The sequence below is a fragment of the Arachis duranensis genome, chromosome 10, assembly GCF_000817695.3.
Source record: "Arachis duranensis cultivar V14167 chromosome 10, aradu.V14167.gnm2.J7QH, whole genome shotgun sequence".
Taxonomy (NCBI): domain Eukaryota; kingdom Viridiplantae; phylum Streptophyta; class Magnoliopsida; order Fabales; family Fabaceae; genus Arachis; species Arachis duranensis.
The window spans coordinates 94,254,090-94,281,474 of NC_029781.3; the positions used below are offsets into that span (position 1 = coordinate 94,254,090).

Here is a 27,385-nt window from a genome sequence, read left to right on the forward strand (position 1 = left end):
GATGACGTTCGTCCCCACCAATGACATGAAGATTCTTGGAGTTGACTTAGCCACTGCAGCATATATATTCAGCCCAGTAATGGATCAAGAGTAAGTTTCCTTCCACCATACAACCTTGCAGCTTGTTAATCAAGTGGTGATGTTTTAAGAAATATTACTAAACCTACTTTTATTGTTGTAGGGAGTTGCTTGTTCCAAACGCACACTGCGCAATCACCAGGAGGGTGCTGAGGTCGCTAGAACCAGGAAAACAAGTCGTAGATGACGTAATTAACCTGTTAGCCTCAAATATTAAATTAATTTCCGCATGCAACACAATCTCGTTTGTCTTTTTCCATTAACTATGGTGCAGGTTCTGATTCTCGTGGTGTCAATGCTTAGAATGGAGACAACTGAGTTACACTGGTTTCTGCCAACAACCTTTGCGGTGAGTATATCGTTAATTATTGTGTATTGTTTTACAACTTTCTCATGGTTGACTTATCGGTCGTCCCCAAAGTTCATATTCTGTAACATGAACACTTCATGGGGTGTGCCATTTTTCGTTCACAGCAAATTGCAACAAGCAGAGGCCCGATTCCGCAGGCAACTTTAACAGCCATCGAGACAGCATTCATGGGCAAGGTCAACCGTGACTGCAAGGTAAGCCAACAGCAATTTTGTACTAATACCTGGCCTTGTCCACTCTGACGCTAAAATGGCTGACCAGGTATGTTAATCATGTATGACATCCACAGATATACTGTCCCATCTGGTGTGAGAATCACTGGTTTCTTGTGGTTGTCGACGTAGTTCGCCGGTAAGTAGTTTATTTTGATTCACTCAAGTCCGCAGATACAAGAGCAAAGCGTCGTAGAGAGATCAAGAAAGTGGTTAGCAAAACACACAGACTTTCCTTTGACTCCCATTTTATTGCTGCTACTTGATGTAAATTTTAAAAAAACCTAATTCTTTGAACAGACCACATTCCTAGAGGAGCTACTCGACCATGACAGGTGGTACGATGCACCTGAGAAGGGTCGAGAACTTGTCAGCGACTATGAAATTATCGAGCCAGTAGTAGTACAGCAAGATCCTTACAGGTACTTTTAGTTCTATGTTTTTTGAATTGTACTATTGTAGAAAATAAAATGAGTAGTCGACAGTGGTAATGAGTTGCGTTTCTAGTTTGCTTCATGAATGGCAGAAAGTATTAAATAATGAAGAGTTCATATGTTCCTATTTTTTACGCATTCACGTTTTTTCTGTCGACCACATTGGTTTTCCATCACACAGACCGTTCTAATAATTGCATTATTCTCTTGCAATTCGAATAAGTTATGTTCCTTTTGAAAGGTTTACGTTTCCACATATGTGAGAAGTTAATTTTTCCTGACTGAAAGGCAACCGATGTTTTATTGGGAATAAATGTTGTGGCTCATGTATTTTACAAGCAGCTTCTAGAAGTTTAATAGTTGAATTAAAGGTTTCAGATTCAGCTAAAGGATTTTACAGGTTAAAAATTTAGGCTAAAATATAATTAAAGAAAGTTGACTTGTATTAGTTTAAAAAACACATGCTTAGGTAAACTCATTCAAACTACACTACTTTCATGCAAGTATAGAGTACGCCTAACTGTTGTTCTACAACTTGTAAACTTTTTTTTGGAAATTATATCCATTCCTCTTGTTTAACTTTATTCATAAGTATTTTATTACTGTCTATATTAGCATGTCTATTCTAGCCAAATGGGCTCATTTAGGTTGTCCTCTTTTACCGGCGAACTAATTTGTGGTTCTATTTCTTTGCACTACTCCGCACATGCTAGCAACGATTGTGGGATGTTTGTTGCTCAATGGATGATAATGTATCATCTATGGGGTAATTATGACGTTGAGGTAAACCAATGTCACAACAAATCTGTTGTATATTCACCAACTGTTTAACACCAACATCTACAGAAAGTAACCGACTACAGCCGCATGCGCCTAGCTGTTGACATGTTGCTCAGATATCACAATGACAATCGGGAGAAGATCGTCAATGCTGCATTGGAGTATTGGAGGAACTTTGTTCCAATTCCTCAAACCCAGCTCTAAGGTCTGAAGATGCCGATGTTCCGTTTATTTTGATCGTGAACATGCCGATATTCCCTTTATTTTGATCATGCCCTTCGCTGTGCGACAACCCTATCAGAAATAGCTAACGTGAAAGGTATTTTTTGCCTTGTAATTCGGCACCAACCCTATCAGAAATAGCTAATGTGAAAGGTATTTTTTGCCCTCTAATTCGGCACCCATGGACTTCAACAGGTAGCTAGGAATAGAATTATTTTTTTGGTAAACACCCACACAAATAGCAGGGGTCAGTGTAAATATTTCTAGCACAAGTATTGATGTATTGGATAATTTTTTGTTCCAGTTCCTGACTTGTAATTAAACGCATTGATTATTGCATGGTTGTGCTCAAGGGTGACATGAAATTTAAATTTCTTTTAGTGTTGCCTGTAATCTATTATGTCCAATTCTAGAAACTGCATAACACATAACTACTACCGCTCGTGCAAAACTTGTACTCCAAAACGTTATCAATATTTAATATTGAAAGCATCTGTACTTTGCAGTAACCTTTTCATTTGAACTTGGTACTTTAGCGCAAATTTTGGAGTAAACAAGGCACTCATAGATACAACTTTCTTTTGCCACTGAAGTAGTTTAGGCAAATTATTTTATCCTATACTGGGCATTACCGGAAAGTTGAATATTTAAACTTATTTAGGTATGGAACCGGTGACTTAAATATGTAAGGTCTCTTTTGTGTTGACTCTCCATGTCTGGCAGGATTGGGTTTCTGTGGAGATCAATGTTACATACTTAGATGCTGCATATGCTCATGTTAGTATCTATCTATCTATCATCATTCATTTCTTATTATTAGCACCCTTTTCTTTTCTTTTATGTTCTTTTACGGGGAAACCAAAATGAAATTGGCCACTACAATATCAAACATTACAGTCCTAAATTTTCATCATTTTCACATGAAGTGGCCATAACCAGCTCCTTTTTGTGATTTCATAATTTATACATGTTGATTTATAGCATCATTTTCACATGAAGTGGCCATAACCAGCTCATCTTTGTGATTTCATAATTTATACATGTTGATTTATAGGAAAGATTTATTTTTGGGTATGTATAAATTCAGGAGCCAAAACTTATGCTAAAAAGATTTATTGGAATCTTGGATCTTATAAAAGGCCTAGTGTGTATTTTGTTTATCTATTCAGCTGACTCTATTTAGTTTTAAATAAGGTTCATGTGTTGTAGCTGCCTGTGCCTATACATTATACATTTTAGCCTTTTAAATACCACTTATTTTAGGTTAGTGCCTACTGATGCAACTACAATATCAAACATTACAGTCCTAAATTTTCGATTAGTTACCCAGCAATACTTGACAGATTCATTGGTCCATAGAGGAACACACTGAAGTTGATGACTAATTTCTGCAGATATTCTTTATTTTTTTCAACACCATTTCTCAGTCCAATTGAGACAACTAAATATGCAATTAATCACTACAACAATGCCCCCCTCCGGAAGCTAATTTGCCTTTCTGAAAAACACCTGTGGCAGTTAAAAATAAATGATAGTTGCAGATAAAAGTAGATAATTGTAGTATTACTGGAACTGCAAACACAAGCCCTTCACAGTCAAATTAGTAAAACTAGCAAAGGTGGCACTCATAAAATAGAAATTTGTTTTGTAGGTTAAGCAAAAAATTCAGCAAAATCCCTATCAAACAACACCAAATGCCTTTCCAAGTGAGCAGTGAACATTATCACTTTAACCTATACATGAACAATAAAACAATAAGACCATCGTAATTTAAAATTGTAGAGTAGGTAATCCTGGAACTCAAACAAATCAAATGTGAACCTTTACCCTGGGAACGAACAAGCAATTCATGAAGCATCACAATCTTTGCCTAACCATGAGATATTCTATTTAAACCCTGATAACAACCAAGCAATTTATGAAGCATCACAATCTTTGCATAACCATGAGAAATTCTATTTGAACTAAAGGTATCCTAGTAGGTCTTCAATAACATTAATGTCAAACATGAATCTCCCAACTGATTAAAAAATGCATCAAAACTCTACAGGTAAAATTTACAAATAAATTAATTAAAACTCAACATCCATGTGATGACATCTTCAACCGAAAGGACCACAACAAAATGGAACATACTTCATTTCCAACAACCCCACATTGATTGGCATTGTTGCAAATACTATGTATCCCGGCCCCTTTTCCTGCCACGGCTGTGGCTTCTCCTCGACCTGGAAACTGATTCCTGCAACAAAATCAACATGTTCTTTAATAGGAAAACATATGGCAATTTAAGAAGCAGCATGAACAAACTAAAAGTAAATGCACACTGTAGTCAATTTTAACTTATAATTTGATTATAAAATCTAAACTTCATAATTATGGAGCACAACATTGATGTCATTTATGAAGAAGAATCAAACCTCGTCCGCATTATCTTCATCTGCCAAACAGTTGCGGCGGTCATGACCGAACCCAAAGCACCTTCTGCAACGTCTCCCATTCTTCACATGAGTGCTGCCTCGAGAAGCACCCTTTGACCTTATGATATGAGGATTTCCAATGTCAATGTCATTTCCAGCAGGATGTGCCTGTCCACCCTTGTTGCCTATGTAGCACATGGACTCTAACTCGTTAGACGTCTTCGTGACTACATTGACCACTTCTTTGTAGGTTTCTGAACCCTGAGCTCCCAGGAAGCACATCTTCGAACAAGCAGCCCACAACGCACCGTACCTAACGCGGATTGCCCGGTCCGGATCTGACTGGACCTCTATTGTGCTAATTCTATCGGATTTGGCATTTTTACGCCACCTCTTGAGAACCAATCGATCAGGCAACTCTTCTACGTCCAGCTCTTTCAGAACGCAGAATATGTGACCACAAGGAATACCTACAGTATTCCACAACTTGCATGAACACTCGAACTTGTCAGAACCCCTATCATACAGCACCGCATGAACACGATGTGGCTTTCTAAACTTCCTTAGCATAAACTTCTCAGTGCTACCAAACCTATCCTTGTGCAGTACAATCATCCCACCAACACTCTCGATTTGTTTCTTTACCTCGAAGAATATTTCCCTTGTGTACAACTTACTAGCCGACCGCTCAAGAGACTCCAATCCGGTTGTCAGCACAGGATCAGTATACAATGACTTGTAATCCGCAATGAACTCGTTGTTGCGGTAATCTTTCACAACACGATCGAGGTTCTCTACCAGCTCAAGCAGGCAATTTCCAGATTTTATAAATTTCTTTAATGATGAGTTGATGCCCTCACATCTGGATGTTGTTCGCAAGCCTGCACAAAATTTGTCACACAAGTAAGCATGCGCCCACTGCTCCTTTTTCTCGTATGTGCTTGCAATCCAATCATTATCCTCCAACCCAAAGCTACGGACCACTTCTGCCCAGTAATCTTCAAATTCCTTAACATCAAAATAGCCATACACAGCTGTCTTGAATGCAGCACAGAAATCACTATCTTTTATTTTTTGAAGTGCATTCCGAGCAAGGTGCCAGCTACAGAGTCGATGGGTCGCGTTAGGGAACTCACTCCGAATCGCCTCCTTCATAGACTCGTCACCATCCGTGACAACAACTTTTGGCTCTTTACTCTGCATAACCTCCAAAAAATAGCCCAACAACCATTTATATGATGGAATCTTTTCATCCTCTAGCAAACCAAATCCAAACATAATAGTCTGCCTATGGTGGTTAGTACCAGAAAAAATAACCAAAGGCCTATTGTATAGATTCTTCTTGTAAGTAGAGTCAAATGCCAACACATCTCCGAAGCACTCATAATCATATTGCATGTGGCCGTCTGACCAAAAAAGATTACCTAGATGCTTCTCAGCGCAGTAAGAATATTTTACAACTGCTAACGGATCCATCTCAGTCTTACCCTTTAGATAACTAATTGCTGCCACAGCGTCCCCTTCAACAATGCGGGATTGCCGAACATCATCCATATAGTTATACAAATCCTTCCTGATAAAGTTGACATTCCGATATCCACCACACAAGTGAGCAAAGAACCCCATGATTTGAGTTGTCTGGAATCCAGCCTCATGCATGCTATGTATGTGAGCTTTGTCTCCATCAGTCAGCTTCCGATGCGGCGCCATTACGTTGGTGAAATCCGGTGGGGCCAAATCGTGATTATGATCCACAATAAACGTTTTCGTCCTCCACTTTCTAGAACTCATGTCCAAGTATACAACATACTTGGCATAACAATTGGTTCTTGTCTCTGCTTTATGAGCCCTCTTCCTATCGACCCTCTCATAGTGCTTCTTCTCACGCAAACCTTGTCGATTGCAATAAAAGAACTTCCGCACGATATTCCCTTCCTCATTTTTCACAGAATCACCCTTTCGTACAGCGAATCCAGTTGCCTTCGCAAAAGCCACATATGCTTTGTATACCTCTTCCACACTATTATACTCAGCTGATTCCAATGCGGCGGTAGTTAAAACCGCTGATCCCAATTCTTCGTCACCATATTCTGTGTCAGCCGCAACGTGTATTCCAGTTGGTACTGGCATGGAACCCTCATCACCAGCCACTGAACCATCTTCTCTATCCCCCGCTGCCGATTGAACTTCCTCTGTCTCTAGTGACCGTGCAGCACTTCCTTCATCATCATCTGTTGAGTCCGTGCTCCATCCATCAGTCCATTGGACGGAGAAATCAGAACTTCCTTCTCCATGGCTTTCCATCTCAAATTGGCAGCACTATGTAAAGAAATTCTCATTCTCAAAAAGGCTAACTATTAATACCAAAGACCAAGGACAAGATATCTGATTAGCAGAACGGCTAACAAGATAAATCGATAGCGGAATTAAATTAAATACTACAATTAAATTAAACACAATCAACAAGACAAAAACAACATGTAGGATATTTGCTACGAAAGAACATGATAACATGGTGCGGTGAATTAAATTAATAACTGGCAACACCATAAAAGCACTATGCACCATCATGGCTAACAAGGAAGATGATAAATTCCTCCATTGAATTAAACTAATTAATTTAAATTAACCATAATGGCTAAGAATAAAGGTGAACTTATTTGCTACAATAAACTAATTACAATCCACACCACAAAAAAAGTATGCAGGTCACGAAGTTAGTGCAAATGCTCTCCACACTGAGCAATTCTTCTTGGGATTTAACTGGGTATTTAAGTCGGCAACATGCAGATTCATCGTCAATCATACAAGAGACGAATGTGATGTAAAGAATAAAACAAATCAAAAGTTACACTTACCTCAGATCAAAGGCAGCTTCGGCGTCGATAGCCACCCACACGGCGGCGAATGTCGCGGACCTGGAACGACGCAGTAGTGGCTGAATCTTCTACTGTACCAAATGCGCCCGAACCACAAGATGATCAACAACTAGAATCCTCCCCCGAAACAACCGGGGGCTGACTCATGAAACCACCGGTTAATAACTCACCGCCAACAATGGTCCAAGTTGACCGCAACATGAACTCTGGGTGATGGTCGCCGTCCACAGCAAAGCTTTCAAACTCAAGCGTGAATCTAATTTTGATAAAAATAACATAGTTTAATAAATTATATGTATTAAATTTTAATTATCTAAAAATATCTTAAAAAATATTTTAAGTATTTTTATCTAAGTAACTCTTTTATATTTAATATTAAAATTATCTTTTTGACGAATTTCTTTATGAAATTTGATAAGAGCAATGCTAGGGGCCAGCAATTTTTGTGATTGTTAGCCATCAACTAACCATCAATAATGATTTGATGGTGTGAGATTGGTATGAGATTTCATCCAATAGCTCACTTTCCTCTACTGGTTGCATACTGACCAAAATTCAATAAGACTGCTGGCCCTAGACTTTTCCATTTGATGATTAAAAAGGAAAAAACAAGCTCCATTACGCCCTTTTTCTCATTGTCATCTTCAATCAGTCTCCATCATCTCAAGTCATCTCTTGATCTCTTCCCTACTTCCTTTCCCTATTTTTGTTCCTCTCAAGTCACTGTATTGCCGCTGGAGCTACCCACCGCGTCACTAAACTCTTTGCAATTTCTTCTTGCATTTTTTCTATCCATTCCCTCCACGCTGTTTGGCTCTCCCTCTTTTTTTCTTGTCGCACCACTTGCAACTTTTCTATGCGTTTTCAGTAGCACCGCCCGCATCTCTCCTCCTTTCCCCTCCTTCTTCATTATGAAGTCGCCGATGTGCTGTCCCTTCGTCACAATTTTTTGTATTGTGCCGCTGTCTTAGTGATGTCCCATTGAAACAAAACAAATAGTATTTTTATTATTTAAAAAATTATAGTGATGTTTAAAATGATGATTTTAACACTAAATATAACGTTAAAGATAAATTTAAAACAAAAAAAAGTTAGGACAATTCCAATTACGACTTTAAATTTTAGAGATTAAACCAATACTTATTCTTAGAATTTAAAAGCAACTCACATTTAAAATTAAACACCACAAAACAATAACAAAGATTAATCTAATTAACAAGAAGGTCAAAAATTGAAAATAATATGATCAATCTCCCTTACATATTTCAAAGTTAACATAGTCTCACAACAACAACAATAATATATAATAAGCTACATGATTCCAATTTCACCCTCGAAGACAAATACATATTGAAAATTAAATATCAGACCACCCAGATCTTCTTCTTCTTATTGTTATTATTCTAGGAACATTAAAACAAAAAGAAAGTAAAATGATTTACTAAGAGCCATGCATATATCCTCATATATCCATTATTATTGTGCCTATAGAGCCGCAAGAAATTAAATGACAAATTAAAGCATATAACAATTCATTGATGATTATCGTAGTGACTATGCTGAACCATTAGACAAGATTATTGCAGCATCATCATCATGAAGCGGAAGTGAAAGTGAAAGCACTCGTGATTGTGATTGTGATTGTGGTGATGGTGGGTTGAGTTCATCCCAGCACTGAATCCACGTGACCATTGCATCTGAAAGTTTGTTGAAGTAATCATCAACTTTGCCAAGCTTGTCCCTTACTTGCTTTGAGAGTTCTATGTAGCACTTCTGCGCCGTATCGCATTCCTTCGAAAGCGATACGGATTGGAAGAATGGGATCAACTCTTCTTGCCAAAAGATTCCCTTCAACTCCCTCTTGAGGTTCAAGAATGCATTGCTTGCTTTGCTGTGCCATATGTATGGAACACCCGTCTTCACCCCTAATCCCAAATGATCACTTATCACCTGCATTCGTCCAATCCATACAACCAATATATTTGATAAAAATAATTAAATCTAAAATACGAGTGAATATCCAACCGTTTTATGATAATTTTTTTCAAAAACTACGGGTCTCCAAACAAAAAAATATTCTTTCTAACTATTGATATTTAACTTTATGAGATTGGTTAGTCTCTGTGTTAATGATCTCTTTTCAAAATATATTAATAACTAACATATTTTTTATTTAATTTTTATAAGTAAAAATAATTTAAAAATTACTAATATTTTTTAATTTTACACAATAAATTTAGTTAATATATTTGAAAAAGATAATAAAAAATAAAAACTAAATGACCTTGATAATTATCTTTAAAAAATAACGAAATTCTCACCGAAAAAAATTTATTAATTTTAGTTGATTTTTAATGGACAAATCAACAGTTTAATATATTATATAGACTTATTTCACTAATATATATAAAAAATATTGACAGAAGTGCTAATTAATTTTATAAAAATAAATATCAGGAGATTAAAAATGATATTTTTTTTATTAAAAACTTGGCTATTTTTCGAGATAATTGTGAGAGATTAAAAATTTTTCTCTCTAAAATACATACCTTGACACACCAACCAGCCCACATAGAAGCATAGCGTCCAGCGGGCTGAGAATCTCCCATAAGGCCGAAGTACATGGCAGGCCCAATTAATTCACGGTTGAATGCCAAATTCATACCACTCATTGGGAACAGCGCCCCCTTTGGAATTGTCATCACTGCATCTACGTACCTGTCATAGTCATCATCAAAATCATCACATTATATTTATACATAATAATATTAATTTACTAAAAAAATGAACCTTTTGTTTCTGTCGAGAGGCTTGACAAGGTGAGTTGGGGCATCATAATCAGCAATGTTGAGCCAGAGGCCATGAGAGACTGCAGTTGGAACACCTTCACGGAGACTAAATGGGTATCCACGAACAAAATCTGCTCCTTCTCTGTACGGATCATACAATGTGTTGAAGAAATATGGTGTTGATGGTGTCACAAGGTTCTTTATGTGCTGCTCCAGGGCATTTATGTCCTTTCCTGATGGATCTTTAGCAACCTATACATATTACATATGCATGCATCAAATTCACCACCATTCGAAGTGTTTAAGTAATAAAACATGGAAACAATTATATACATATATACAACCCTGAAATTAGTTATAAATATATATTATTTAATTTATTTTTAATTTATATTTTTTATTTTAACATATATCTTATAGTTAATAACTGATATTAGTGTAAACCGAATGTTACCCTTATATATATTTTTTATAGTTCTTGGGTCTTTCAAAAATCGATTAATAAGAAATCAACATGTTCATATCGTATCCGCTTTTAATTGCCAGTTAGAATAATATAGCTCCAGACTTCTATATAGCTAGGTGTAATAATTCATATTAAGAAAATTGTAGACAAAGTTGATATGGTATAGAAATTCTAAAAATATTTTAATACAAATTAAGTATAGAATTCAATTAGAGAATTAATTTTTGTTAGCAAATATCAGCTAATTTTGTGACATTATTTTTATTTTAAATTATAAAATCTAAATTATAAATCTTTCAAAAAATAAAAATTAAAAATATTTTTCTAATAAAAAGCTAATTAATATTAACTAATTAAAAGTTAGTTTTTTTTTTTACTTATTCTTAATTATATATAGAAGGTGAAAATCAAATGTATTTATTAACTTCGTAATTTAAGAAAAACAAAAAAAAATTGTTTAGAAGTTAAAAGGATGTTTAAAATAAAGCATGGATTAAGAGGAAATTTGATTTTTCCTATAACTTAAGAAACAATAGTAATTAACAAAGCTTCTTAAAAATTTGAGTTGGTGGGGATATATATAGACTCACAAAGCAATCATCTTCAATGGTGAAAATGTACTTCTTCTTGGAAACCAAGAAACCAAAGCAACGGCAAGCAGAGTCTTTGATGGAGATACAAGATGCCTTGGATCCCAAGATTCTGTTAATATCATTTCGGTTGTAAAGCTCGTAGTTAAATCCTTGAGGCACCTTAATGACCTTGGAAGGGTCGCCGTCTTGGACGATGATGAGGTGGTAGGGCTCAAAAAAGGCCCTCCACTTCTCCAAAAAATCCACATTCCTTATAGTCGGAATCACGATGTCCACCTCATCCTTCAGGGTCGAGGGGGGCGGCGAAGATGGTGGTGGTGTTGGTTCGAACATTGTTGTGGTTTCAATGGGTGAGAGTGAAAACATTGTTGAACTTGGGAGGAGGATGGTGTTGTTTTTGTTTAATGTTTTGTTGTGGTGGTGGATTTGAGGAGGCTTTTGTTTTTATTTTGAAGCATTGGGGACTTTGTGATTTCTTGTGAGACAAGAATTACTAAGAAAACAAACTTGTGAAACAATGTTTTTCACTTTTTCTTTTATTAAAATTCTCTTCTTGTAGTTTTGATTTGGACATCAATTATTTGTGAGTCTTGTTGATCTCTTTTTTTTTTTTATATGAACTTAAGAAATGTCTAAATTGAACATCAAACTTAATGTGTAAATAATATCATTTAAAATATTATTTGCACATTAAAAAATTAGTATATTTTTAAATACTATCTTATCGTGGTTAAGTTTAATTTTTTATTTTTGTTTCTCTCTAAAAATCCACTTCAATACTTTTGGAGCTATTTTTATAAATCCAAATAAGAGACCAAAGATTAAAGTTCATTTTGTATTGTAAAAAGGGAACGAACATATTTTTTTGCTTGCACACTTTACTCTAGTATATTAAGTAATATTTGTCAAAATAGGAAAAAGATCAATTATTTTTAAAACAATATTTTTTTAAATTAAATTTTTAATATATCATATTGAAGATATTTTTTATATTATTATTATTATTAAAAATACCTAATAAAAAATAAAAATGGCTTTTTTAACATATTAAACACTTTATTTATTTATTTTTTTTTACTCAATAGATTGGACAACCCTAATTCTAAATTATACACTCACACACACTAACCTAACTACTAACCACTGCTAGAATTTGAATTTGTGTGACTTTAATTTGAGGCAAATACTTTTACCACTGAAACACATGCCTCAGCCATAGCACTTTATTTATTTGAGCTCGTGCACTCAAGTCGAAGACGGGTTTGAGTTATTATATTATATGTAACCAAGTTAGTGACAGAATACAAGGCCCAAGGGCATAATTGAGATCCATCAATTTTTATATATATACATTTTGTTGATCTAAATTACAAATTGAGGCTGAATTTTTTTTTTATATGAAAAGAAATATAGAGTTTGATGTTAAAATAAATGTGTATAAAGTAATTATATTAATATAGTATCAGTAGAAAATGTAGGTAGTAATTTGTTTTTTTTTTGTTTTTGAATTTAAAGTCCGTAAAATACAGGTTCTGTTTGGTGTTTTTATTTTTTTATTTTAAAATAATAAAATGCAGGTTGTATTTTATATTAGTTAAATTTTTTTTATTAAAAACTGCAAAATGCAGTTTACATTTTATTTAAAACAAAATATTTTAATGAGAGTCTTGCTTATAAATACCATTATCAATTTTTTAATTTGTTTTTGCAACTCTAAGCTCCATTTTTTTAGCTTTTATATTTGTGAGTTTTTTTTTACAGTTAGTAGTGTCAAAAAAATTAGGTGAGGTGAAGTTGAGATTATAGAAGGTATTGTAAATTTGCGGAGATATATTATAATGGTGAGATTATACTAAATATACATAAAGGAGTGACTTTTATTTGTGAATGTCCATTTTCCTTTACTATTCCATGCACAGTGAATTTTGTAGAGTTCTAAAATGGTTTTTGTGAGAACATACAAAGTCACATTTCAAAATACGCCTGTGGTTCATTCACCTGGCTTCTGCATGCGCAACTCTATTTGACAACCGTAGATAATTTCTGTACTGCTGCGTGTACCACTTATAGTACATTAGAAGAGGATGGAAATTAACAATTTCGTCCCCTAGCTACAGTGTATTATAGGGGTCAAAAATCCACATGTTAACCCAATCCTTGTTCCTGTCGCTCCGGTCATAATTCTGTGTGCCGGTCAACGCCTACAATAAGCATCACCAATATGAAATGGTTCCTCCTGTCGAAGTTGTTCAAACCGGAATTGGCGTCTTACTCAGTCTGTTGGGTGCCACTCTATACACTCAAATGACAATGGAGACTTTCTAGAGCACACTACCAAAATTACGGATAGGTCGTCAGAAATAACCGTTCTCATATATGGCCGCCATATAAACTAGACAATAGTAAATACAACGACGATAAGTTATATTATTAGACATAATAAACTTCTTAACAAAAATTGTTAAAACGTACATCGTTAACTCACATGTCATCTAGTTGTTGTCTAAAGTGCACTGTAGACTTTCGCGTATATCTCGTTAGCCGGCGCCAATGACTCCACCTAAATAAGTTTATAATGGTTATAATCAACATAATAACAATAATAATAACAATAATATTAAAACAATAGTAAAAATAATAATGACGATAACCATTATCGTTGCGCAAGTGAAACACCAACAACGACAAGTCATTGCGAGAAATAGGTGCTAAAGAGCGCATTCGCTCTTACGCCCAAACAAAAAGCAGAATAAGAGGGCCATCCATCTATTTACAGTTGTATCGTGATGCACGACACAACGACCTGTACAGATGTGCCAGACTAGCTGCCCTACAACTATAGAGTCGAATGCGGTGGAAATCTCGAAGAAAAGATAAAAACTTCGAGTTTACAGAATTCATTGACTTGTCTGGAAATACAACCGTTCTAAGCATGCAGAAAATGTAAGCCCAGAGATACCACTCGATCGACTCTTATGTGTCTAACGGTTTGATGTCTCTGCATCGCCGAACCCATGCAAGGTTTACCTTCCCCAATATAAAAGGTCCAGACCGGGGGGCCTACCAAAAATAGCTAGCAGTTTTTCACCAAGAACTCTTGATTGCTGTCCGTTACTCCATTTTACCCGTTACGGGCTCTCTAATAATCAGGAGGCCAAGTATATGTATCACGTTTTTTAGTGTTATAGTCACTTTACTGATTGAAAGATAAAATGAATGTGTTTTAGACTTCCATTGTTCCACAAAAGCACTCAACAGTGCGGATGTCCTTTCATTTCGTCTATTTGTGAAATGTGGTGGAACCTAGTTGATACTAAGACCGTTGCAGTTCTCTTATTATAAGTTTCTAGCGAATCAATTTTTTTGGACAATGAATTTTTGATAACCTGCAAAAAAAAAAAAATATATATATATNGTCGTACATATTTATTCAACTATATATTAATAATAACAATATATTAATAATAGTTCTAATTAGTATTAATAATAGCAATTAATAATAATAACAGTAAAAGTAACAATAATAATAATTAATAATATATTAAAAAATTATAATAATAAGAATATAATAATGATATAATAATAATATATTATTATTACATTATCTCGAATAATAATATATTAATAAATTATTATTAATAATATATTAATAAGGGTAAATATCTTTTTTGGTTTCTGACCTTTTATTTGTGGGACGACGCACATCTTAATCATACGTAAACCTCAATCAGAATTCATTAAAAAAATGGATAGATCGACTCATGCTACCGAATGACAAAAGGTTGCCGCTGACGTATCAAGTAATAGTGCCACGTTGTACTCCCAAATAGTTGCAAGGACTAAAAATTTCCTCCATATCCCTTCATCTTCTTCCTTTTCCTCCTCCTCCGGTTCTTCTTCCTCTTTTTTTTTTAAAATTATAACCTATAATATAGCCAAGCTCACCATACCCTTGTGATTAACATTGTTGAGTTAAGAAATTAACTAAATTAATTTGACGATAACAAACATTATTTTTAGTGGGTTAAACACCCAATTAGTCTTTAATTGAATTTGATTAAGTATTGCAGGCCAAAGAAAAACAAAGTAGCAGCCCAATAGGATGGAAAATAAAACCAAAGCTGGTGGGCTGTCAAAACAAGAAAGCCCAAAGAAAACAAAGCAAGGAATTCAAATGGACTGAATTTGAAAAGGACCAATCCAAGCCCGATTTCATCTCTCAAGCAAATTCTTCCAAAATTGCTTTCACCAAAAGCAACGTTCACCTTTTTTTCATTTCGGATAGAACACAGAGAAGAGAGAGAGAGAAAGCTTAGTTTCTAAGCCATTCACCAAAGAAGAAAAAAAGAGAATGTTTAAGCAAGAAAAGTTGAGGTCTAATCACCCAAATCAAACCACATCAAGCTAATGCAGAAGTTAAAGGTAACTTATTTCCTCATGCATGCATTGTGCTTTCTTCTCCTCTTCCCCAACTCTCTGCCAGTCCAATTTGGGATAAATGGAGAAAGTGATCTCTGTTAACAATTGCTGTAATTAAAAGCCAAGATTATTTTTTGGAGACCAAATAGTATCTCAAGGGTTCAGATATGGGAAAATAATTTTTCCTTGCCGTCCTGAGGCTTTCGGTCAAGAAAGAAGGTCAGAACCAAAGTTCATAATTTCAGGATTAGTGAAAGAAAGTGAAAAACTAAGTTGGTGTAGCACACATTTCAAGGAGTTGACTTGGAAGGGAGCACCTCAACAACATGCAAGGTGATACAAAAAGGAAAATTTTGTTTCTGCTGAAGCAATGAGAGATAACCAGTGTTTTGAGATTTATGTTATGAGGAGAGTTCTCTAAAGAAGTTCATCAACTTGGACAGTGCTTCCTAGTCAAAGGAGCATTCCGTCAGAATGAGAAACTAAATCAGAGGCAAGCAAATCTGGTTCATCACATAGCAAAAAGGCTGTTGAAGCATCAATCTCCTTCATGTTTTACAGATTGTAATTTTCTTTTTAATGTTTATCTTTTCTGTAATTTCTTGAGGTAAAAGGCAGAATGAGAGAACTCAAGTAAAATCCTAAGAATGGAAAGAAGCAGAGTGATACACTTGAGTGAAAAGTCTAGAGTAATTTCAGATTTTTTTCGGTTGATTCTGTGTCTTGTATCATGTACCAGTGAGGTACCCCTTTCTTAGTTGGGTGAGCACTAAGAGTGAAGAGTTAGGTATTAGCATAACCAAGTCAAGTTAGGTTAGAACTTGAGAGTGAAAGGATTGTGTCAATCCTATGGAATTGGTGTATGTAATACCATAGTTGTCAGAACCGAACCCGTGATTGAACCGGTCAGACTACTGGGTCAATGGATTATTGGTTCAACCGGTGGGTCACTAGTTGAACCGGTTAACCCGGTCCCACATAAGTAACAATATTCTCACACTAAGTAACAATATTCCCAATCCCCTTCTTCCTATTCTCTGACTAATAATATTCCCACACTAATATTCTTCTGTCTCCACAGTATTAAATCTGCAACTGCAATAACAAAGCAATGGCATTGATTCCATAACATAGATTCAAAGTCAATGATGTCAATTCACTTTCTTTTCTTTTGGCTTTCTCACTTGAAAAGCAAATGATATCACCACACCCCTGTAGTCCCACTATCAAAGAGTACTCAATGAACATAAACAACACCAAATTGTGATATTGAATTAGCATTTACCACATTCAAAGTTCACAAGATCTGTCCACGAAATTCAAATTTCAACACTCAATGACCAATCTCCTTTAGATAATTTCTGTCACAAAGATTTGCATCACAAACAAATTAAAAGTTCAACAAAGGAAAGATCTAAACAAAACTAACCAGTCTTAGCTATAATGGACTCAAAAACAAGCTTAGCTTCAGTAAGATACTCCACTAGCACATCAGTTTCTTTCTTCTCCTTGTTACCATCATCAAGCAGAGTTCTAGCTTTATCAATTGTAGAATTTACTAGCTCCTTATCCGCAGGATAAAGCTTAGAAGTTAGAACCAATTAAGGCTTTCTCCATGTCATAAACATAATCTTCCAAAGCAAGTATTGAAAAAAATAAATCCACTAACTACTAAGAATAATGCACTAACTACTAAGAATAATATACAATAGCAACCAACATATATAACACTATAACAGATAATCAACAATCAACAATCTAACAACAATGGATAATTAACAAACTGAATAGAAATAAAAAATAAATCAACAAACAAGAGAGATTAAACAGAAAAAATATGTGAAAGTATTCATGTTTTCATCTGCCAACATACAGAAATCAAACAGAAATCAAACATATGTGATTATGTGAATAATCAACAATCTTAAACAGAAACCAACATACATAATCAATCTACAATAATCAATTAATTCTAACTATCATTACTAAATTATTGAAAATTTAATATCCTGAATAACTTCAAAAAATTAAAAATACATACCTGGACTGGACCCTGGAGGGATGGAGGGACGAGCACTCGAGCAGAGAAGAGGGAGGCCGGAGGTGATGACTGACGACTGACGAGCAGAAGGCAGTAGGCGACGAGGTGGCGACTTGAATCTTCGATGGACCGTGGACATGCTTCTTGGTGGTGGTTAGTGGCGCACTGGTGTGGTTGCGGTGGTGAGTGCCGTGCTGCCTGAGGCTGAACGGGTCTCCGATCCGCGCTGGCGACGAGGTGGCTGAAACTGAAGCAGATTCTCTAGTCTCTATCTCTCACGCCTCAGCTCTCATGGAGTCATGGTGGTCTCTCATGGCAAAAAGGGTTGGGAAGGGAAACAGGGGATGGAGTGAACACGATGGGGGCTAGGGTTCCATTTCAGCAATCAGCAGCTTTAGTTTTTTTTTTTAATTTTTAATAAGAAACGACGTCGTTTCAAGCGAAGGATAAAAAAAAAAGAGTTCGAACCGGTCCGGGTTAAATGAAACCCGCCGGTTCGCCAGTTCTAATCAAACCGGCCGGTTCAATCTGGTTCGATTCCTTATTCGGTTCGAAAGCTTATCCGGACCGGTTATGGCACCGGTTTGCCGGTTTGCCGGTTTTCCAGTCTGATCGGTCGGTTCGGTCCGGTTCTGACAACACTGTATAATACTTTGTTGTGGTGGAGACTGGATTTAGGTTGCGTTGCACAAGGCAACTGAACTAGGATATATGATGGTGTCAGCTTCTCTCTTCCCTTTTGTGTTCTATTTTCTGACATTCATGAGACAAAATAAAATTGTCTCATAAATTTTCCGCTGCTGAGTTCAAATAGAATCAGACTGAAAGTTTGTATTATAGGGTTATTTTATTAAAGTTAAAGAAGATCATAGATTCAATCTCCCCCTTCTCTAAGCCTTCTAAAACCTTCAAACATAAATCCCAATCATATTCACTTACGATTATGATAATCATACAATCAATAATCAACACAACAAACAGAATTAAGTTCACCACTTTCATCAAAATCGCATAATCCAGGATTTGAGAGAATGATACTTAATTTCACTAAAGATGCGCTACCTCAAAGTAATTAGCTGGCAAAGATTGTGAGGTTGGGTAATGGTGGCCAACGGTTTCTTTGGTACAGCTTCAACAACCAACAGTAGCAACAACAAAATGACGGTAGTGACGATTTGACAGCTCAGAGACTGCGATATAGACAAGAAAAGCAAGATACAGACACAGCGACAGTAGTAATGGCATCGGTAACTTCGACAGCATCAATTTCCTGGAGTCAAAACGACAATCACAGTAGAACAAGACAGAACGAATGCAAGCCAGCTACGGCGCAGAAAAATGGAAATCAGAAGAACAACGGCAAAAGCACACGTGGCAGAGACGGTTACAATGCAGAGAGAACAGAAGTAGCAGCGAAGGCTCATCCTCGAATCGGCGAAGACAACAGCAATGGAGTGCTGGGAAAAAAGCAAGGCATGACATAGGAATAGGAAAGGAAGAGAAAGAAAAAAAGAGAGGTTAGTTCGATGATGGTGGTGCCGTGGTGATGGTGGTGAAGGTGAAGCTCGATGATGATGGTGATGGAGATGATGGTGACTGGCCAAAGAGAAAAGAGAAAAAGAAAAAGAAAGGGAAGAAGAAAAAGAAGAGAAGAAGAGAAAATTTTTTTTGGGGAGGAAATTTTTAGTCTCTATAACCATTTAGGATTGACACATTAACTTTAACCTGACAACGTCACCTTTACAACTGTCCATTTTCTTTGATGAATACGAGTCTAGTTGAGGTTTAAAGATGATTAAGATGTATTGTGTCTCATAAAAAAAATGTCAAAAAAAAATATTTAACCTATTAATATTATTATTATATTATTAATATATTATTCAAAATAATAATATATTTTGAATAATAATAATAATAATAATAATAATAACAATAATAATAATTAACATTAATAAAAAAATATATCATCATCATCACAGTACAATAACAATATACTAACAATAATAATGATAATAATAATAATCATAATAATAATGACGGTAGTAATAATAACTATAGTTCCATATCAAAATCTACTAATAACTCTAACAACAACACAAATAAATAAATTTATTTATAATTAAAATACAAAAAATATTTATCTATTGAGAATGATCTAAATATTTAATAATATATTTTTGAGATAATGTAAAATTACAAAACATTTTTCTCATTAATTTTACTCTTCACTCATTCAAGCTTCTTCCTCTACATAAATTTTTTTCTTCCTCCTTTTAACTCACTCACTTCATACTTTTTCTTCTTACATTATGCATGGAGTTTTATACAACTTTCTTCACATTCAAATTCAAAGCCTAAAATATAAATATAAAAATCCTCCCAAATATACGTGTCTAACATACGACGAGTCTTCTTACAAAATGCAATTTTCACTTTGCATTGACCACCTGTAAAATGTAGATCGTGTTTGGCATGTTCCAACACAGTCAAAGTCCAGCTATAATCTGCATGCAGGAAACAAGAAGAATACATTTCGCCTTGTAGTTGTACCTCCCTGCAAAATGCAGGTTGCGCTTGGCAGCAACCATTTTATTTTTTTTTTCTGCAAAACATGAATTGCGTTTTGCAGACTTGTGAATTTGTAGATCTACATCTATGTATTACATATTATACACCAATATATTTAAATTATACTAATTTTTACTCTATTATTAAATTAATTTTCAAGTCTTCCTATCTTTCGATAAAAAAAAATTAATTTCCGACAAACCGAAGAGCTTCATATATCAATTATCCTATTCAATTATTTATAAGCTTAGCTTTGTTGGGCAAAATTAACATTACATTTGTTTTCAATCAACCCCAAGATGCTTACTGGCTACCAAATATCTTCAATTCAGATTCTCATATTTTATCATCATTTACCTATTTGCTCTGTATATGGACATAATAATAATAATAATAATAATAATAATAATAATAATAATAATAATAATAACAATTTATTCATATACATAAGTAGCGACCATCATATATATTTTAGATTCTGATAAACTAAAAATAAATAAATAAATAAATGCCAGTTAAATGGAAAAGATTTAAAGTTAAAAAGAAAACCCATAATTGTTTTAAGCATACATAATTGAGTCAAGATTTTGAATTCTATTTACTCAATGAGATTTAGTTTAACAAAAGTGAATCAAATTTTTAGTTGATTTTATACATAAAAGACACAGGTTTAAATTCTGAAAAATTCTTTTGAAAAATAAGCATAATGCATATAATAAAACAGAATTTAAATTTTAAGTTTTGTTATAAAGCAAAGACCGAAGAAAAGTGGCAAGCCATGAAGCATAAGCAACAAGTTGAAGAAAGTGATTTGGAATGAATGAAAATTCAGTGAAAACCTCAAGAAACTGAACTTGTTACCACCTGATGTGTAGTGAGGCAAACAGAAAAAACTCTCACACCACTCATTTGCATAAACACCAATATACATTGCACAAAAAACTTCATGCTACCTTAATTAACTGGTGGCAAAATGATTAATTAAGAAGATGGAGACATAATATTTCAGATGAACATGATATCATAGTGACCTAACAACTACTAGCTACAATATAAATGATATATAACACTAGCACCTTTGCACACTAGGCAAAGTGTTAATTAACATTTTGAAACTTGAGTGAAGCTTTGATCTTTAAGCATGGAATTTGATAATGGTGACAAGCGGCGGCGAAGCTGCGAATTCCGAGAGCTCAAGGTGGTTACCTTGGCTGCTATATGCTTTATGATACTTTCTCAAGCAGGTATAATTAATTACTTGACTACATTATTATTCAAAATTGAAAATTGTTTAGCTGATAATAAAGGGTTAATTTAATTCTAACTTATGAAATCTTTGTTCATGTAGATGCATTTGATCCATTGGATCCAACTGGGAATGTGACAATAAGATGGGATATCATGTCCTGGACAACAGATGGCTATATGGTAACTTCTAATATTATTATGATTTTAAAGAAATTACTCGTAATTTAATCACATAAAAAGACCAGTGTAAAACAATAACAAAGTCTAATACAGTTAAAGACTAAATTCCTAAACCTGAATGTTCTCTCATTTTCGTAATATTCTATTAACTTTAATGTTTTTGACACGACAATGACTTAATTACAAAATTTAAAATAGTGTAAGAATCCAATTGGAAGCTTTTAACTTAAAGGGACTTAATTATAAATTTGATGAAATAATAGGGATTGGCTAAGTAATTCAATCAACCAAACAAAATGTGTATACTAATGTGTAGCTATTCAACTAATGCAGGCCACTGTGACAGTGTTCAACTTTCAACAATACAGGACAATCATGAACCCTGGATGGACAATAGGGTGGACATGGGCAAAGAAAGAGATAATATGGACAATGATGGGAGCTCAAGCAACAGAACAAGGAGATTGTTCCAAGTTCAAGTTGAAGATCCCTCACAGCTGCAAGAGGAACCCTCAGGTTGTTGACTTAATGCCTGGAGCACCTTTCAACATGCAGTTCAATAACTGCTGCAAAGGTGGTGTCCTAACTTCTTGGGGTCAGGACCCTTCCGGCGCTGTCTCGGCTTTTCAGATAGGTGTAGGCCTCTCTGGCACCTCTAACAAGACAGTTAAGCTTCCCAAGAACTTCAAGCTTCTCGGTCCGGGGCCAGGCTATTCCTGTGGCCCTGCTAAGCTTGTGCCTGCCACTGTCATCCCAACCGATGATCGTAGGAGAAAAGCTCAAGCTTTGAGTATGAAACACACTAACTCTCATTAGTCCTAAACTCTACTACTCCTTCCGTTCTTAAATAACTGTCCACGTGGACAGCAAACAGTTATTTAAGAACGGAAGGAGTAAAAGCATTTTTAGTACCTAATGTTATTTGGTCTTTTTCTTTGGCTTCTATGCAGTGTCTTGGAATGTGACATGCACTTATTCGCAGTTTCTAGCCTCCAAGAATCCAAGTTGTTGTGTTTCTTTGTCATCTTTCTATAGTGACAAAGTCACAGCTTGTCCAACCTGTGCTTGTGGTTGCCAAAATAATGATACCTGTGTCACGTAAGCCACTCTTGAAGATATGAACTTTTATTCTTCCACAGATAAGTTTTTTCGTGACATATTTGTGGATAATTTTAGTATTTCGCTCTAATTTCGGTTCCTTTTTGTTTGGGATGTCCAGGAAGGACTCAAAGTTACTACAAGAAGATGAGAGAGTAAAGACTAAGAAGAGTGATATGACACCAAAACCATTGCTACAATGCACACACCACCTTTGTCATGTGAGGGTGCATTGGCACATCAAAGACAACTACCAAGATTATTGGAGGGTCAAGATTGCCATCATCAACTTCGACTATCGACTCAATTACACTCTATGGAACCTTGTTATTCAACACCCCAATCTCAACAATGTCACACAAGTCTATAGCTTTGAATACATGCCACTTCTTCCCTATGAAGCCATAAGTAAGTTCTTTCAGAATCCACACAAAATGTTTTAGTCTTTTTCATGCTATTAGGCCTTGTTCGCTAACTGTCTCAAACCTGCTTGACAAAGGAGTCTATGACCATTGTCTCTGTGTTTCTGTCTTTGTATTTTCTGTTCTGAAACAGTTACCAAACATAGCCTTAAGGTTGTTTCGCTAACCATGTGAATGCTGAATTGTGTGTATGCAGATGACACAGGAATGTTCTATGGTTTGAAGTACTACAATGATCTATTGATGGAAAATGGGCCTAAAGGGAATGTGCAATCTGAGATTCTTATGAAGAAGGACAAGAACACATTCACACTCAAGCATGGATGGGCATTTCCAAGGAGGGTCTACTTCAATGGTGAAGAATGCATGCTGCCACCTCCTGATTCATACCCTTTCTTGCCAAACTCTTCTCATAGACTACTGATTAGTGCTTCGTCGATAGTAGCCAGCACCATTTTCGCATCGTTTTTTCATTTGGTTGTGATTCTTTTATGAACAAGGGTGACAACTTAGTTAAGAAGCTTACAGAATATAGTGCTAATTTAGCAGGGGGATACACATGTGGTGAAAGTTTTTGTGAAGATTAATATATGTATATGATCAAAATCTGCTAATTTTGGACTATTGGAAACAAGTTTTTGATCAAAATCTGCTTGAGTTAAGCATCTCAACACCAAGAAATCAATTGGATATTATATTATAGGAAAAAATAATCATCCAAGTAACTTAAAAGAATTATACAATACTTAAACCTATAAATATAGAGAAGCTAAAATGGCTATGATGAAAGTGCCTAGTAAAGAGAAAACTAGTCTTGAACTTGAATTTGGAAGCCAAGGATATGCATCAGGAGGAGGCATAACACAATTATCTCCATTGAAATAGATCCTTCTTGGGAAAGCCCATCCCTTATCAAAAGTGAAGGTTTCTTTGTCCTTTTTAAACAAGAGTTCTGATTGCACATTACCAAGGGGTCCAGCTGAAGATAGAAAATCATTGTAGAACTTCACTCCCCATAGCATAGCAGTATCATCTGTCAAAAAAACAAGATTAAGAAATCATTACTTAAATCATGAAATACTCTTCTAAAGTAAACTACCAATCTAGCCATTAAAGATTGAAATACTGACAATATAGTCCTAAAAGAACCTAAAGAAGATCATGGTAGCCAACGAATTCCCCTAAACCCATGTAGGCACTACCATCAACATAATCGAAATGGAGATGATTTTGTTTTTGGGGAGGGTGGATTTTTCAAACTAAGTGCATCTTTCTAGTGTCACAAGCTGCTTTAGATCTTAGACTAAATTGTTAGCATTCAATCTTTTCAGGCTTGTCTACTCAAACTTCTATATGAAAAGTATAATCCATGACCATAGTTATTAAAGATAGAACTTACTTAAGCCTTCATAAGGCATGAGTGGCTTGTAATTAAAGCTGAAGTACTCAGTTAGATTATCAAAATTCGGGTGCTGCACGACAAGGTTCCATTGTGTGTAGTTCATTCTGTAGTTGAAATTTGTGATTGTGATCTTGATCCTCCAGTACTCCTTGTAATTTAGCTTCACATGCCAATGCACTCGAATCGGACACATGTGGCTGGAGCACTGGACAAGAGGCGTATCCGTAGGCTTCCCTGATACAACTGAAGCTAAATGTGTAGAGTCTGGACTGTAATGACATAAAACAAAAGATATCAGAATAGAGAAAATGGTAACAAACTTACTCTAAGCACATTTTGAAGAACTGCAGCAAGAAATAGAAGATTGTTTCAGTTTCAGATATCAGTGGAATGACTAAACGGAGACTTACTCTACGCAGCTTCCGGGCGCTGTTTTGTTCCGGCAGCCGCAGGTGCAAGTTGGACAGTTTACTATTGTGTCATTGTAGAAGGATGAGAGGGAAACACAACAAGTTGGTGTCTTTTGAGCCAGGAATTGAGAGTATGTGCAGGTAACATTCCAAGTCACTGTCACAAAAAAAAAAAAAAATTGCAATCTAAGTCTAAACAGAACCATCATAGACACTTCTTAACAATGTATGAACCATTATGCATAAATAATCATTAACTGTAACTTAATACTAAATACAAAACTAAGTAACTTACTTAAGGCTTGGGTGGTTCTCCTTTTGTCACTAGTAACAAATTTAGTTGGCCTAACAATCTTTGCAGGGCCACAAGTGTATCCAGGACCAGGTGCCTTGAGGGTAAAGTTTCGCGGCAACTTGACCGTTCTGTTAGTTGTTCCAGCCGAACCAACGCTGACCTGGAATGAGCTAACAGCATTGGTGGGGTCCTGAGCCCAGGAACTCAGGACACCTCCTTTGCAGCAATTGGCGATCTGTTGGTTGTAAGGAGTCCCCGGGAGCAAGTCAACGACTAGAGGATCCTTTTTACAGCAATGTGGTTGGCCTGCTTTGAACTTTGAGCAGTCTCCTTGCTCTGTGGTCTGCCCTCCCATCATGTTCCATATTACTTCTTTCTTGGCCCACGACCACCCTAACGACCACCCCGGCGCCTGAATATGGCGATACTGTTGGAAATTGTACATTGATACCACAGCCTGCTCAATCCAAGGCAAGAGGATTGGATATGTAAGCCAATGTGCATTTGAATTCAAAGAAAATGAAAACAATTGCATTGTTCCTTAGTGGCATACTAGGCCCTGTATGATTCGTGTTTTCATTTTCAGTATTTTCTATTTTAGTCCAAGTAATAACCTGGACAAACAGTTAACTAGCACACTTTTTTGTTCAAGTTCTAAACTGACAGTGCATAAAAATTAAATTCTAGAAGTTTTTTTTGTCACACTTAATCGAGTTAACTTACAACATAGCCATCTGGAGTCCAGCTAATGACGTCCCATTTGATCGTTATGTTACCGGTTGGATCAAGTGCATCATAGGCATCTGTCACATGAAAAAATAAAAAAATAAAAAAGAAAATATTAATGATGATTTATATTTGAATTTGAGTTCTTTATCAAATCAAAATTTCAGTATACCACTATATTGTTTTCCCTAGTGGACATGAAAGAGTAAAATAGATTCATAAACAACATCACACTTCCTGCATGATACTCTGCTGAAAAATAAGTTGAATTACAAAATGCAGCAAGCTTAAAAATATGAACCGACACAGGAGTGAGTATAGATTCTTAAAAAAAAAAAAATTAAGCAACAGTAAAGATCCATGAATCCATGATCCACTCATTTCAAATCTTGGCGGTGACAATAATGCCCTTCTTGAAGCTCCCATCATCAATTCAGTTAGTCAAGTTTTCAAAACAAAGTGGCTAGCGGGAAAAAAAAAAAAAAACACCAAAACAAAATCTTAGGGAAGTGGGACCCAACAAAAGCAAAGCAATTAAGCAAGAATGCAACCATTAGGAATTAATACTACACTTTTATTTCGAAAACTAATTCAATACACGTTTATTTTTTTATTCTACCAACTTTTTCATTTCGTTGAAAAAGAAAACTGAAGAATGTGAAGCAAGGCAATGGCATTACCTGTAGAAGTGAATGTGAAGCAAGAGAGCAGTAACAGAAGTAATGCTGTGATTGACGACAACAACATAGACTCCATTAATTTTTTCTTGGTGCAGATTTGCGCAACTTCTTCAAAGATCTGCACCAAATTAAATATGGTATGTACTATAGGCCTCTCTATATATATACATGTATGATGTATACACCAAAGTTTTTGTGTTCTTAATTTGAAACGAAGTTTGGCTCTCATGAAATGAAACTCTCTACGCACGTTTATAAGTATTTTTTCTTCGGATTGTTATTTATTTATTTTTTGCCAAGATCTGATGCGGATATTTCCAAAGCAAATATCAATAATACCCTTCTTATTAATTTTATTAAATTTATGTGATATCGTTACACCTATTTAGTGTTTGAAATTTGACCTTTGTTAGATTCGTGTAATTATATTAGTGTTTGCTATCATAAGTAGTATTTTTATACTTCGGAATAAAATGTAATAATCAGATTAAATTCAAATATTAACAAAAATATAACTTTTTTCATTAACTGAATCATATATATTTTATTTTCATTAGACAATATTATCCTACTTCATTGGATATATATTGGTGTACTAAAATAAAAAAATATTATATACATAATAAAAATCACCCATCAACTTAATTAATATG

General features: G+C 35.2%; 4 protein-coding genes and 1 long non-coding RNA gene across 6 annotated transcripts; 1 reads left to right on the forward strand and 4 right to left on the reverse strand.

The window, feature by feature from the left end:
• Nucleotides 1-3,748: 3,748 nt before the first annotated feature.
• On the reverse strand, nt 3,749-6,820 carry LOC107470907 (protein FAR1-RELATED SEQUENCE 5-like). Its single transcript, XM_016090317.1, has 3 exons — nt 4,578-6,820; nt 4,233-4,338; nt 3,749-3,829 (listed from the first exon to the last, which is right to left on the reverse strand). The coding sequence occupies exons 1-3, from the start codon at nt 6,818-6,820 to the stop codon at nt 3,749-3,751; spliced, it is 2,430 nt and encodes an 809-aa protein (XP_015945803.1).
• Nucleotides 6,821-8,654: 1,834 nt separating this feature from the next.
• LOC107470908 (UDP-arabinopyranose mutase 3) lies at nt 8,655-11,609 on the reverse strand. Its single transcript, XM_016090318.3, has 4 exons — nt 11,241-11,609; nt 10,186-10,436; nt 9,945-10,113; nt 8,655-9,345 (listed from the first exon to the last, which is right to left on the reverse strand). Exons 1-4 carry the CDS (start codon nt 11,607-11,609, stop codon nt 8,950-8,952), a joined length of 1,185 nt encoding a protein of 394 aa, XP_015945804.1. The 3' UTR covers nt 8,655-8,949.
• A 1,481-nt stretch (nt 11,610-13,090) lies between these two features.
• LOC110276141 (uncharacterized) lies at nt 13,091-18,074 on the reverse strand. 2 transcript variants are annotated; one of them, XR_008004643.1, is made up of 4 exons: nt 17,704-18,074; nt 17,092-17,293; nt 13,729-13,803; nt 13,091-13,635 (listed from the first exon to the last, which is right to left on the reverse strand). It is a non-coding gene; the product is annotated as an uncharacterized LOC110276141 (long non-coding RNA). The 2 variants fall into 2 exon arrangements; XR_008004642.1 differs by lacking the exons at nt 13,091-13,635; nt 13,729-13,803 and having other exon boundaries at nt 16,910-17,293.
• Nucleotides 18,075-21,365: 3,291 nt separating this feature from the next.
• Nucleotides 21,366-23,867, forward strand: LOC107470922 (COBRA-like protein 4). The gene is made up of 6 exons (XM_016090331.3): nt 21,366-21,515; nt 21,620-21,699; nt 22,033-22,489; nt 22,650-22,797; nt 22,919-23,205; nt 23,416-23,867. Exons 1-6 carry the CDS (start codon nt 21,413-21,415, stop codon nt 23,712-23,714), a joined length of 1,374 nt encoding a protein of 457 aa, XP_015945817.1. The 5' UTR covers nt 21,366-21,412; the 3' UTR covers nt 23,715-23,867.
• An 89-nt stretch (nt 23,868-23,956) lies between these two features.
• On the reverse strand, nt 23,957-26,966 carry LOC107470921 (protein COBRA). Its single transcript, XM_016090330.3, has 6 exons — nt 26,733-26,966; nt 26,050-26,129; nt 25,327-25,783; nt 25,032-25,188; nt 24,619-24,890; nt 23,957-24,252 (listed from the first exon to the last, which is right to left on the reverse strand). Exons 1-6 carry the CDS (start codon nt 26,959-26,961, stop codon nt 23,972-23,974), a joined length of 1,476 nt encoding a protein of 491 aa, XP_015945816.2. The 5' UTR covers nt 26,962-26,966; the 3' UTR covers nt 23,957-23,971.
• Nucleotides 26,967-27,385: the final 419 nt, after the last annotated feature.